Source organism: Salarias fasciatus, chromosome 22 (assembly GCF_902148845.1).
Source record: "Salarias fasciatus chromosome 22, fSalaFa1.1, whole genome shotgun sequence".
Classification (NCBI taxonomy): domain Eukaryota; kingdom Metazoa; phylum Chordata; class Actinopteri; order Blenniiformes; family Blenniidae; genus Salarias; species Salarias fasciatus.
In genome coordinates this window covers 3,558,589-3,573,438 of record NC_043765.1, presented here as the reverse complement: position 1 = coordinate 3,573,438, position 14,850 = coordinate 3,558,589, and the positions used below count along the sequence as shown (strand labels likewise).

Sequence of the window (14,850 nt, the reverse complement as noted above, 5' to 3'; positions counted from 1 at the left end):
GAAATTATGTTTGAGTTTATCGTTTTCTCTTCTGCAGCTCGTGTTGTGTCGAAGCAGCCACATTGTGAATAATGCTAATTTTCTTTTTCTTCACGCGCTGTTTATAAAGTCTGTGACCTCCACAATTTTGGTCTCTGCAGTAACAATGAGTGAAAAAAACAGAAACAGCATATTTCACAACATCATAAGCTGGAGGTTCAGAGGGAAGTTTGGTCAGCTCAGATTACTTGTACTCTGCAGATGAAGCAAACTACAAAAAATGTAATTATCTGTAGAAAGTCTTGGTCACAGAAAAGAAGTAGCAGTAAATTCTGATATGTAAGTTGTCGTTTAATAAAATACGATGATTGGGTTTTACAACTGAAAAAACATGTGACTGGTAGTCTGGAAAATACAGTGCTGACCACACAAATCTGATTTGAGCTGTTCCTCAGTGGAAACTTAACAATTCTTTGTAGGAGCAAAGTTTCTTAACTGAACTTGAAAAGATTTTCACTTGAAAACATATTTTAGGCCTTACATTATATCACACACACCAGCATGTACACACACCCTTACCTGCAACAACAGCTTTGCAGATCTCTGAAATATGAGCAGCTGAAGTGAAATAGTAAGGTTTTCGATGTGCGTCCGTCCGTCCTGCTCCTTGGCAGCTCAGTTCACTCAGCAGCCAAATGAAACTTGGACTGTCAGTGAATTGCAGCCTTGTAATTCATAATATTGATATCATCTGATGGCTGTTAATGGACTGCTTTAAGAGTTTTATTGTGATGGGCAAAGCCAACGGGAATTACATGAGTGAGTGGAGGATAACATCAGCTCCAGCGTTTCAGAGGGCCGGTAATAAATGAGAGTTTGGTCCTGTGTACAAGATTTCATCTCTGAAGGATTAGGAGTCCATATTTCACCGAGGGATAATTGCACACCTCCCTCCTTCTCAGTCCGTTGAGTTATTTCTGTTTCACAGCAGATGAAACCGAGGAGCTGGCAGCGAGACAAACATTTCCTGGCTGGTAACGCTCACTTATTGTTTATGAAAAATGGGGAGCTGTGTGCATTATTGGGCTTACATGGTTTCGGTGGCCGTCTGTTTGTCTTGCTGTTTGATTTTTCATTCTGTGTGTGTGTTTTCTAGCAGAGAGTACGAGGGACAAATGTTTGTGTCGCAGTGACGCAGACTGTTTTCCAGCAAACCGACGCAGATGACAGGAGATCATACAAAGCCAACACTCCCAGCTATCTCTTCAAAACTATGACTGCAATGTGGACAATTTGTCACAATCTGTTTGACATTTTAAAACAGGTTCGGTGCCAAAACGGCACCAACCAAACACTGGAGCACTCTGGTTTGTGTGAGCGTCTGGATATCTGGTGTGTTTTGGCCAATATCTCAGAGGAGCAAACCACAACTATTTTTCAAAAAACAAATGTATTTTTAGAAGTCAGTATCTGAAAAGGGCTTGGACACAATCACAATGAAACTGCAGGCCAAGTTTAGGACGTTAGGCCTTTAAAAACAAGGAGGTAAATGAAAAATAACACAAAACAATACGGGGATCACGCTAAAGTAGCCTGATGTAACACAGCAAATTAATTCTCACGCTACAAATTCAACAAACAAGGAAAAGCTGGTACAAATCTCATTGCAGAGTCATTCTTGAGAAGCGATTTCATGCATGATCCAACAAATATGAAACAAATGAAAGAAGGGAATTCACAGATTCTAAGAATATAAAGTCATTTAATGTTCCAGGAGGGGACTGATTTCACAGGCTTTAGAGGAAAAAGAGTTCAAAACGTAAGAACTGATGCCAAAATGTGAAAGGGGAAAAAGAGGTGAAGAATTTGTGGTTGCTGTAGTTTAGAAAAGCTCAAGTTGTGAACATCTTGAGAAACTGCCTTCATTGAGATGTCTGACCAAACCTGCAGTGCATGCGGTGTTGACGAGCGCCGAGCTCGCGCACTTCAGCTGGAATCAGAAGGAAAAGCATGGCGGTAAGACGAGCTCTGGCGCTGTGGTCACACTAAACCTCCACTCTGCGTTCAGCTCAAAACAAAGAAACAACTGGATGCCTTCCGCACGGCTGAAATCCATTCTCCGGGCCCTTGGAGAACGCCGCAGAGACCTCCAGGTACCGGCTCTTCAGGACGGAAAGCTCGTAAAGCGAAACGCCTGTCATCACGAGACAGCTTTGAAAGTTAGATATGGCAAAAAGCCTGCGGGACTGCTGCGGACGAACACACCAAACCTTTGTTTCTGGAGGAGCTGAGGTAACGGCTCTCCGGCCACAGATCTGAACGCAAGATGTTTCGCAACGGAGGGGACCTCTTATCAGAGCAGGGCGGCAGTGAAAGGACTGGAGACGCCGGACCGTTTTGGCCTCTGAAGCCGGCGATTGCTTAGAAGTCCGGGGAATTCTGCCGTCGTTTATCCACATCTGAGGGGTCGGAGCATCTGACAACGCTTGAAGCCTGTTATCATTAACCCCCAAGAAAGAAAGCAGACACCTCTGCCCAGCAACACACACCCGGACAAAGCCGGAGGGCCTTCAGCGAGGAGACGGTGACTCGCAGTACGTCGGCCTCGGAAGGAATTCTCTCTGAGACAAACTTCAACCACACTTACGTAACAGACAGACATGACAGGAGTGTCTGGAAAGCTCACGGTGACTACAAACATTCACAATCCTCACACTTTCAGACACTTTGTCTTTCCATTGAAGCACCATTCCTTCCCCTACTTTCTGAAACATCTTTCACAGTTGAAATCCATGCATTTTTAAATGCTCCTGATATGCAACGATCCGGCAGAAAGTCTTGGCGGCAGACCACACATTTGTCTTCACAATGTTGTTTTAGCCACATTTCCAGTCCTTTATTTCATGGCTATCTAATGGAACATATAGAAATCAGCTTTCAGACCACAAGGACTGACATACATAAACCGGGTGTGACTGTGTTTTCATGCTTTAAATCAGTTTTCTTCCACTTGACGCACAGAATTGCAGAGATTGTGTGTCCAGGTCTGAACTTTGCCAAAACTTGACTTCAGGCTTCCACAGACTTGGATACAAGCTTCTCTGCACCGTGTTGAACCGGAGTGACGTCCAGGATCCATTGCGTTTGGTTGCTGTCAGTGTGGCGCAGCAGTAACTGGAGAAGTTTCTATACTCTCGACTTTTGCCATCCTTGAAAGCAGCCCAGAAATAAATCATGTGGTGGCTCCAGCGTGACATCGACTGTCCACGACTCACTGCGCTCCACCAGACCACAAATTATAATCATCACGAGGACGGAACATCTTCTCGCCGTCTTTACTCTCACTGCTGTGTTTGGATTGAAGATTCTGCTGCTTTCAGTATTTGGACAACTTTTGGATAAATTGCCGCATTTTTATCAAGATATCAAATATGAATCCACTGAATGAATTCTCAGGTGGAAAACATGGAATCCATGTAGACTGATGACTGAAGAGTGTGTTCTGGTCATGAATTACCTGATTGGCCCAAAAAGTAGGACAACTCTGACAATGAGACCGAACTCTGAATATAAGATGATCCCACTTTTCCAGAACTATTTCACTGAAAATATTCAGACCAAGAAGCTGTGAGGTAGGAAATCTCGGGGTATTTTTTTCATTCCTGAAAATGATCAACACTACCCAATCCTCATTATGAGTGAGATCTAAAACTAAATCACGGACCACAGTTTGGCCACGGATTATAATCTGGACACCCTCATTACATTACCTCGCATTACTGCCTGAAAGATTATCTTCAAATAGGAGCCAAGGCTGTTTCCCTGTGAAATGTCCATGAAGCACATGTAAAACTGATTTTGTGACCCTTCAAGGACTCGATCTCTGGTCCTCTCACTGTGAGGCCAAAGTCAAAACCACCTCTTAACCATGCCACTCTGACAGTCCGCAGGATTTTATTTTGATGATATTGAGTTTTGTGATAACTACAAACACTTACGCCGACGACGTTATAGTTTCTATATCTGAGATTTGTTTTGTGTTTCTACCTTCTGTTCTGTGGCCACCAGAGTTTTCCTCCTCTCCACCCAGAGTTGTGCTGCTTTAACAAGCAATATCAGTATGAAAAGCTCTATTGTACAGACATTTTTCCCCGGGGGTTCTGTTTCCGGGTCTGAGAAAACAATCAGCAGCTGGAGCAGAGCCCACTCACCTGTAGTTCTGCTTCTCGCTGCCGATTTGGAAGCGGTCGTAGAGCGAGAAGGCCTGGTGTCCGTCCCAGTCGGTCAGCTCCACTCGGAGGGCGTACTGCCGCTGGCTGGTCAGCTGGTAAACATACTCGTTTCCCAGCCAGTGCTCGGCGGAAACACTCCCGAAACCCTGCAGAAGAGGAGGCCGAAAGCCACAATCAGGAACCTCTAGACTGGAGAAACAATACGTTTCCTCTTTGTTCCGTCTATTAGAAAAAAATGTAACTATATTGAAAATACTGATAATTAGTTTTTAACATTTGTACCTTATGCCAAATAAGGCTATATGACTTAAAATCCATTTCATAGTGCGAAATTGACCAAAAGTCACTGAAATCATGCATTTTAACATGTTTTTCAAATAGCATCACAGCAGACATATTTAATCCTTTTTATCATGTCTTAAATCAAGTCAGATGCACCGCAGTCAAAGCAAAAAGGACAAAATAAACCTGTAGTGGTCTGATTAAGTGAAATAATAATTAAGTACATTTTCCCCCTTCTTTCAAGTGAAAAAGAATCATTTTTGGATTTTCGTTTCACAGGAGTCTCGTGTTTACTCGGCACCATTTTGAAAATGATGCCTTTTCCCACTGAAATGGACAAAACGCTGAAAATGAGGAAGTTTTCATGTTGTGGTTCTACTGGTTAGTTTCTGCACTGAGAACAATATGCTATAAACATTAATGATTAATGCCGTGCGGTGACTTTGGAAGACGTGAAGAAGTTATGAAATCAAGCTGTTGATAAAAGCGAGAGTTACCTGCTTCAACAGAAGTTCTGTCACTGAAGTCACTCATGTTTAAGTGATTGTTTCTTAAAGGTTTCTGTCTAGTGCACGAACAGACGCTCCGTTAAACCACTTGAGCAGTTTGTATTTGATCGCAGGAAAACTGACAGCGGACGGCAGAGAGCCACGAGGTTGGATGACTTTACAGCTTTGACAGGACAGAATGGAAACCGGGGGGAGGGGGAGTGGATGGGTGGGGTGAGGATGGAGTGGGGGGGGGAAAGTAAATATGGGGCATTCCTCGGACTTGAGCAACGTCCTGCTGAGTGGGTGGAAGAGAAAAGAGATTTGGTCCTTTTTAAGCTTTCTGCTGAAGCTCGCCCGCCTGCCGGGAACGCCGGCGAAACGCTCCGGGTCCAGCTCTCCTGACAGGTTCCCACTTCACAGTCCAGTTCATTTTGTTCTCTCAGTTTGATGTTTGTCTGTTGGAGCTGCCAAACTCTTCCACTCTATTTGACCGCTGTCAGCAGTTATATCTGGTCTTTGTCAACCTTTAACCTTTTATAAATCATTTAACTGTAGATTTAATCTCAAGTCCTTTAAATGTATTCCTTACATACAACTAATGATTTTTTTTTTCAGTTGCTGTTAGATGATTATTTTCTCTGTTATTATACTTATTAATTTGGGTATTTAAAGAAAAAATAGTTATATAATTATTCTTTTTTTGGAAACTCAAATAGTTTTGTGAGTCAGTCATTTTTTGTACTTTACAGCAGACCACAGTTTATTGATCCAGCTTTCCATTTTTGATTGATTTTGTTTTCTATTGCTCTTTAACATCTATTCCAACTGATTATACTTGATTTTATTCCTAAAATGTTTCACAATTTATTTCTGTCAGCTAACCACTTGAGATGTTTATTACATTTAGTTAACAATTGCAACATTTTTCATCGCACACAGCGGTCATGACGCATTTCAAAATCATAATTAAAATGACTTTAAACTATCTCATCATCTCTGTTCTGTTCCCGCTAACATGAGCTCTTTATTTACGTAAAGTGATGCTAACGCGCTAAAAGTGGCCGAGCGATTATTGTGAGAAAAAGTGTGTGGCCGCTCCATAAAGTTTTTCCAAAAATGGTTTCAGGATCACAGTTTAATATGCTTACATGACTGTTGTCAGCATTTCCTACGCGGTCCCATGAAGAAACCGGTTTCGTCTGAAAGATTTACGTTTTCCCTAAAGTCAGCTCAGCTTGTGAGTCCGAGACCCGGAGGAACGGCAACCAGAAATTTAACAACACAATAAAATTCTATCAATCATTCCGCGCTTTTCAAGGAGACTATTAATAACGCTAGGCTGTGTGTGTGTGTGTGTGTGTGTGTGTGTGTGTGTGTGTGTGTGTGTGTGTAAAAACCTGCTTCCACATCTGCCTCACTGTTGCATCTGTTCACTTCACCTTTCTTTACCTCAAAACTTACACATTTCACTTTGACCACAGGAATGTTTAACTGCTCCTAAAAGCTGGTTTCCATGTTTATATTGAGTTTTCTCCAAAGTATCTGCTTGAATCTTTCTGTAAAATCTGATATAAAGCGTCCTCATTAATGTACACACGTAACAAATGAAGCTTTTTTAGTTTCAAGTATGTGACAAAGAGCGCTGTGGGAGTTCTTTGGCCTCCGATGCCTTTGAATTCCTTTTCCATCCACTGATATATCGAGATACGGAGACGAAGTGAGAGCCGAGATTCAACCCGAGTGGATTTCTGGAGGGAGCGGACTGAGCGGACGGCGAGCGGAAGGTATACGCAGCCGCCTTTCACAGCAAACGCCACAGACGCAGCTGCCAGAAATAATAAATCCAATTTACAATGTAAACACAGGCCCGCTTGGAAACGTTAACACCCTCGATGCAAATGCACCTCGATTTCTCCTTGATGACAAACATATGAAACACCTGGCATGAGACTGCGGAGACTAAACAACGGGCCTGTTTCTCGGTTTAGGTAGTCATTTCCTGTTGGAGAAGAGCAAGAATAACACGGAGTCACTGAAGTCTCGGCTAAAGAGCGGCGAAGGCCTCGAGAGGAACAATACGAGGAGGGATGACATCTGGCCAAAGTGCTCCAAATGCTTTTGGATGCTTCCTCTTTGTTTTCAACACGTGGAGCTGAAGCCAGAATGTGCTCAGGATTTGTCATAATCCCGCTGTGAAAGTGTATTTTTTGCAACAGGATGTTTTGTTCATGGCAGAGTTTCGTAATTGATGCTTAATGGATGGGGAGGAGTGTGTTTTCACTCAATGTCACGCTGGAGAACTTAAATCACCGTCTTTTCTTCCATGGATGTAAACTCTGCATCAGAGTTTTAAAAAATGGTTTGGCTGGAATATTTTTTTGTTGACGATAAATCTGATGGGATTCGAAAGTCTGTTTCTTTCCCTCTTAAACAACATTTCGTGGGTGATCTCCAGAGCTGATAACGTCCGCTGCGAAGGTGAAACGTTACAGGAAAGAGTCCCTGTGGAACTCCTCTATGCTGATGACTCCTTGGTTTTTTGAATTGAATGACAGACATCTGAAGAAACAACTTAATAATTGATTGTTTTGACACACAGAAGCCAGAGCATCCTTGTATTTGTTTTAGGTTTTTTCCTCCCCAAAAATCCAAGAGAATGTGTGTCTTATTGCAGGACTTTTGGTCTCCAAGTAGCAAAATAGTTGAGTGGTTTTCATAGCTTCGTTAGCGATCCAGTCACTTTGTATGATCCAGTTTGTTGTCCGGTGAGTGTGGAGCATGGGAATGACCTGATGTGATGAACCTGTCATTTATGTCAGCCTCTTGGTATTCTCTGTGAAGTTCAGCTCGGCTTTCAGAGGAGCTCTCCAGTGGCATTCGTTTTGGTGAAATTTAGCCTGTTCATGGGAAAATATCCCAGCTTCGTCCGGGTCTGGCAGTGGGGCGTGGGCGTGACACTTCTAAACTAACAGAGCCTGACGAGTAACGAAAAATAAAATTCCTGTCATTTCAGATGACCTGGGTCCCATACTGGTCCATGAACCGGTTGGAAACCCAGCAGTGCTGTTAACTCTTTAACCAAATACGACTGATGGAAAAATGCATTGTCTTGGTGTTTGATTGGAGCCTCTTGCGGACTGGTTTCGGCCCACAGGCCTGATGTTTGACACCCCTTTTTCGAAACTATTTAATGTCATTTCTCACTCTCCAAAAGATTTTGTGAAATGTAAACATCTGGCGTGTGTCTGTCTGCCATGTCTCACCATCTTGTACTCCTTCCACGTCCTCTGGAAATCCACGCTGCCGTCTTCCCTGCGCTGGATGACGGTCCATCCCCCGCCGGCCGTTTCCATGTTGCAGTACACCTACGCATCAGAACCAAATAATGAAGACGGAGCGTGGGAAAAAAGACATATGTCCAAAGGTAATGAAACACTGATAGCACCCTGAGGTCTTTACATATTCAGAGAATGTAATTTAACTGGCGAGCTGATGAATTCGACATTCAGCGTGACTCTCAGCGGCATTAGAAAACAATGAAGGGTCATTATTTGCTTTCAGACACTCCTTTTCCCGGCTTTCATGATGAATCATCTCTGGGAATGCGACGTATCTGCGTTCTCCTCCAACTTAATCAGGGTCTCCTTATCCCTCGGCCAGTCCCCGGAGATGTTCCCGGTTCCTGCAGGATCAAAGCGGAGGTCCGGCCCGGACACATACCAGCAGACACCTGGGTGTAATGTGGCCCTTAACCTTGGACCTCACTGTGTGTAAGCTGATAATGCAGCCGCGGCGCTCTCTCGGCGCTCTGTTTAGAGGAGGAGACCCCGGGGCGGGGCCGAGAGGGTCCCTCACCCCGGCCGGCCCACGCAGCTGAACACACACCACCGCGGCCTGGGTATGATTAAAGAAGCAGCCCTGACAGGACCCTCATCCCCGAGACCGCCTCATCACTCATACCGTACATGAACAGAGAGGGCCTGCACACACACACACACACACACACACACACACACACACACACACACACACACACACACACACACACACACAGCGCTGACCTGCACGCCACACTTTCAGCCTCAGCCGAGCAGAAAGAGACTTCAGCCAGATTTCCACTCAGATCTTTTGCTGATGGTGCAACAAAGAGGCTGCTGCGTGCTTCAAGGACCTTTCTCAGATGTCAGAAACGGCTCCTTTAAAAAAAAAAATGGCTGCACACAGAAACTCACCGCTGTTGGAAAATGTGTAAAAATCTTGTTTTGGAAAAAAGGGAAAACAATGTGAAAGGAGACAATGTGCAGTCTCATTACAATAATGAATAAGTTCATGTGAAATCTGTCTGATTTAACTCAGAATAGGATTCTGTAAACACTTCAGATTCAAGTGTTTTGCTATAAAATCAGAGTTATTTAGCAATCTTAGGCCCCATTTATGTGCTTTCAGTTGATGCACTGTCATGTAAATGGGACCTAACAGTTGCTAACAAACATCCAAAATGTGCAAAGTGCAAAGCGTTTTGGGATTTGTCCTTGTCGTGAGTCAGATTATATTCCTGTTGCATGTTTGACTGTTTGACTTTAATATCTGACTGATTATTTGAGCAGTGATGTCCTTCAGTGGGGAGAGGAGAAGCCCACACACACACACACACACACACACACATAAACCTTCTTCCGACTTCCTAACTTGACAAATCATCGCTCCCATCAATCAATAGGCTGCGGTGGAGACGTGAACGCAGCCGCCCGCCCGCTCCACTGTCACCATGCCGATCAGCCCTGCGCTGTTTCACACTTCACCTCCCGGCTAAACCCCCCCCACCCCCCTCCCTCCTCCAAGCTGCCAAACGTATTTTTGGCCTTTAATATTCCTGCAGCGGCGAGGACTCATCACTGGCACTCATCGGCGGCGGCTCCGCTCAGGGTGCGTCGCTCCTGCGGCGAGAGCCGAGCTCCGCTCCAGCTCAAAGAAACTCGGCGAAACGTGCAAATCCGCTGTGTAAGCACTTCTGAGAAGCGATGAAAACCGAGCTGTTTTGGTATTACGGCCGAGCGGCGTTGGGATTTCCCACCTTTTTGGTCTCCTGCGGGCTGATCTGGATGGTGTAGACGCCGTTCTTGTGGAAGCCGGCCTGGAACAGGTCGGCACAGTCGCGGAACCTGGCCTCACCCTCCGCGACCTTCGTGCTGTTTGGAACAACTGTGGATACACAAAACATGGAGGCGGTTACTGTATCACAGCGCTGAATGAGGAGCACACAGACGACGCTGGAACGTTTTTATCTGCCGCAGCTGCGCCTGTCAGGGAAACACTGTTGCTCACACCTCTGCCTGATACGGAGACGCTTCGCGGTGGAGCAGCTCAGGACAGGCTGACGTTCGTGTGGTTAAACGTTAAAGGAGGAAGATACAGGTGTAAAGTGTCTCTATCTGGCTCAGCCTCAGTGCCAGTGTTTCCTATGTGGAGGGTGGGGGGATGACCCCCCCCTCTGCTCTGCATGTCCCTCCTCCTGTCCCACACGGGGAATACATTTATCTCCCCAGCATAGTGTTACAAGCTCCTTCAGCAGCAAACCAATCAAAACATGATAAATAAATCCATCCGTTCGGAGCTCTCACCTCAAATTTACACCACAAACTCTACACTCTGTGTTTGCTGCAAACCATCGTCAAGCAGGAAATCGTCCGTTAACTGACTCACATTGTAAGTGAATCCTCTCATTGTCCTCTGCTGGTCTGTAAAGTCATACAATCTCAAAGCAGCAGCAACTACAGATAAAGAGCTGCATGCTTGCAGTTTATTCAATTAGAAATTATTATCAGTGGTTTGAACATCTGTCCCAGTCAATAGAAACCCCATCGCAATAAAGGATTTCTATTCTTTTCTGAACATATGGATTAAAAGATGTGAAGTTCTTTGAGTTGCCTGACTTCAGATGGCAGGTACCGGTATCTTCATGAAATATTGAATAGTAAAACAAACTGGGTCGAAAACCAAATCAGAGACAAAACTTCCTTTCATCTTTGGTCCAAGAAATCTGCTCAGCTGAACTCGCAGTTCTTTTTCTCTTTCTGCATTATCCAAGAAATAGCACGGTAGCTAAAAAAAACCTTCTGAAAGTTCTACTTTTGTGATCTGCCATCATCCGAGCCTCCGGCCTGAGGACCTTGACCAGAGTTCACTTTACTACGACAGGCGGAGGAAAATATGTTTCTGACCGGGCGCAGAATGGGTCACATGAATAAATGGGAAGCTTTTCTCAATACACGTTTATGTGTCTTTTTTTGACACAAGAATCAAACCAGAGATTGATATCTGACCCATTTAGCTGAACACAGCTTGACGTCTTTGGGACTTTCTCAGTATTACCGTTAAGCTGCGATTAATCACTCAAGAGGCCTTTGATTGTTCTTTTTCCTGGAAGAAGACAAATTTACCTAACTCTTCTCTAAAAATTCCTTGTATCCTTCTAAAATTACTCAACAATCTCTCCAGTGTTAGTGAAGCCTTGTGTTCCCAGAGTTTGGGGTGGAGGGTTTAACTCTGTCGCGTTCACAAAGGTTCCAGAACCTTTTATTATACAAGAGGTCGGACTGTCAAAACACGAGCCGGAAAAGTGAGGATTCGCTCTGACAAGATGTCCAAACTCAGGTGGGGAGCGTTTCAGTCTGTCGTGAATCAGAAACAGGATCAGGGAAACACTTCTGTGATACGAGATATGTCCGATATGGAACACAGCGATCGGTCTCCTCCTGTCCGTGAACCACCAGAGTCCTCTGGGAGGACCAGGCTGCAAACGGCTCCTGCTGGTGTGTGGACAGATTCAGAGGACAGAGACAGAAAGCAACCAGTAAACAGACGTGAAATCCACTGTAACGTCCAACCATTTACACACACGATAAACGGCGGCCGCCGTGCGCGACGCTCAGCCTCCACCGGGAGAGATACGAGATTCAATGTCTTGCTCAAAGACGCTTTGATGCATGAGCAACGTGAGTGAATCCGTGACCTTGCATTTGGAAGACAGCTGAAGAATGAGCAGATCATGTAAAGTACATCGAGCTTCCTGAAGCAGTAAACATCCGTTTGATGAAGGCGCAATAAAGCGACAGACTCAAATTCATTCCCGGCTGAAGACATGTAGCTGCAGAGGATCTGAACGATCGGCCCGCTCTCGCTCCGCGCCAGATAAAAAATGAGCAGCGCTAAGTCATTTGCAAAGTGGTTTGTTGACTCGGGGATTTTGCACTCTGAGAGGAGGCCTCCGACTCTGACAGACCAGCTGCATCCATTTCCATCTGCACATAATTATGGCGGCACTATTTTGAAACCAAGCAAGGGGCTAAGGACAAAATACTACAAGCTATAAATTTCAAGTTCCTGTTATAACAAGTGGTTTGTATTTACCTTCCGAGCCCTTGTTATACTCATGGAAATTCCTTCCGATTTGCTTTTTTTTCTTTTTTTCCACCCGCTCGTCTCTGTCACCGTGTCTCCTCTCGGTTTTCTCTCCTTTGTTTTTGTTATTGGGATTGTTGAGTCAAAGAAGATGTCGAGAAAAGTGAAAAGCGGCGGCCGCTGTGCCCCCCCTCCCCTCCTCCTCCTCCTCCTCCTCCTCACTTTTCTGGGTGGACTCTCCCGGCATTTTGACAAAGTATTGAGTGTCAGTGACAAGAATCTCCCGCTGTGACGGGCTGACAGAGCCGACCTTGGCTGTCCGGACCCGAACGCTACAAAGGGCGGCGCCGTCAGACGGCAATTTACCCCAAGCTGGCAGCCAGCGGGGGCATTTCAGAGGAGGGGAGGATCGCTGTCAGAGGGGAACGGTCTGGTGTTCAATCTTTAACAGAGTGGATAATTACTCCACAATTGCCTTTGAGGGCTCCCTTGGTGGAAGAAGGGCTTTCTTTTTTCTTTCCCTTTTTTGTTTCGCTGATGGACTTTATGCTACGAGCGGCTCGCTTGAACAGCTTGCTGCCCAGTTCTGCAAATATTATTTATGTCCCAATATTTATTTACAGAAAAGTATTTAGTGGACCATCGGGGAGTAGTATTCAGCAGGGGGTTCATGTGAAAAGACCAGCAGGGCCTGGGTGTTTCCGTAAATCAGCGCTGTGGCCAAACGAGCCCGAAGTACAAGAACCAAGCGGAGAGAATAAATGGACTTCCACAGACATCACTGCTCCCGAGCGGCCATAATCAGCCCGCTGAGCGCCACTGACAGTTAAAGTGATTGCATGTGAGATTTAATATGGAAATTCTTAGAAATTATACAATTTTATCCTCAAACTAAGATCAACGTGCTCAACTGGAGAGTTTAATTGAAGCTCAGCGCATTTTAAAAGCTTCGCAGATCATGAAGCTGTCTCAATAACTTCAACCAAACTTGGTTGGTTAAGGTTATTAAATACTAATCCAGGGGTCTGGAAAAGAAAACATCTCCATGAGAGAGACGGACAGGCAGTCAAATACAATCAAAACCACTTTGTGATTACAGCCAAGCAGATCGTTTGACATTAAAGAAATCTTTTTTTTTTTTTTTCATGCATAGAGCTTTTTGTGTTGACGAGAAAAGTTTCACGCTTTTTGAAGCTGCTGTCTGTTTGCACAGAAATGGAAGAAACGCCCAGTTCTGCTTTGTAAAAGTTGCGTTTTCAGTTGCTCCCCTTGGCGTTGACTGAAAATGAAACAGCATCATAAAGTACTGCAGTGCATTTTTACCTCAGGAACATATTAAATGAAAAATGAGTTCTGGAATAAGTGAGGCGGTAACGCTGTTTTTTTAGGAGGGGCATGAAGGTGGTTTGTACCTAAACCAAACTCATTTTTAAAGCCACTGAAGCATAAAAATAATCACTTTGACGAAGGTGCTGGGATGGCCTAATGGAGTGGTTTAACCTCATGTTGGGGCAGCGCAGACAGCAAACGCCATTTGTTTTCAGGCTTTGCGTGGACCCTTAAAGTAATTACAGGCCGTCGGCCTCTGAGTGAGCCGCAGTAAAAATGATGAATATCTTTCATTTAGTTGGATAATAGAACAACTGTAAAACCCAAATCATTGCTAGCAGCCAGGATTCTTTAAAATTCGCTCCAGAGCCGAGGTCAATTACTGTTCGTAAGAGTGTGTGTGGCTCATTACACACTGATGAGGTTTGTTTAATGGCTGCAAGCTAAACACGAGGTAAACAGCAGCGTCAGAATATCGTTCTGCACGCCGGGATATCGAATTTTAGATAAAGCCGTTTATCAAAGCCGAGGGGAAAGTACATTTATGGAGTGTTAAAACTTCTTGAAATACTCACCACCTTCCCCAGAGCAAAGTCAAAGGTGATTCCAGTGCGTGCTTCGGAGGAAATGCTCAGGCTCAGCTTTCAAAACAGAGCTCATTGCAAGCGGACGCCACTTGATGGCACAGAGAGCGAGCCCCTCCCCTCGAATCAAAACACTGATCCGTTACTCAAACAAGCAAAAGCCCTCCCCTGAACGCTGAGAGCGTCTCTGCTTCTTCGTTATAGATGCAGGGGAGAAGCGGGAGCGGCGGGAGCGGCGGGAGCGGCGGGAGCGTCACATGGCCGGCCGGAGCTGCCTCCTCCTCCTCCACCTCCTCGGACAGGCCTTCCCTCAGGAGCTATAACAGCTTGACTTATACGGTCCGGGGTGAGGAAAGGGGGGGGGCGACCTTTGACCTGCAAGCCTGCCTCAACCTTCAACACCACCGTGCAGGAGGAAAGGACCAACCACAGAGCGGCGGCGGCGGCCACGTTCCTGCTCCGTCTCCTCCTGTTAGCGCGGCCGCCGATCACGGGCCGGGGGGGGGGGGCGGTGGGGGGGGGGGGGGGGGGGGGGCGGCGGCGGCGGCGGAA

At 45.4% G+C, this 14,850-nt stretch overlaps 1 protein-coding gene across 1 annotated transcript in view; it reads right to left on the bottom strand.

Annotated features, from left to right (window-relative positions):
• Window positions 1-14,850, bottom strand: part of angpt1 (angiopoietin 1) — a 60,369-nt gene that overhangs the window by 13,670 nt on the left and 31,849 nt on the right. Inside the window, exons 5-7 of the mRNA XM_030121200.1 lie at window positions 10,059-10,186; window positions 8,248-8,349; window positions 4,191-4,357 (exon numbers count right to left, since the gene is read on the bottom strand). Of these exons, the coding sequence (XP_029977060.1) occupies window positions 4,191-4,357; window positions 8,248-8,349; window positions 10,059-10,186 (397 nt within the window). The remainder of the gene's footprint in view (window positions 1-4,190; window positions 4,358-8,247; window positions 8,350-10,058; window positions 10,187-14,850) is intronic.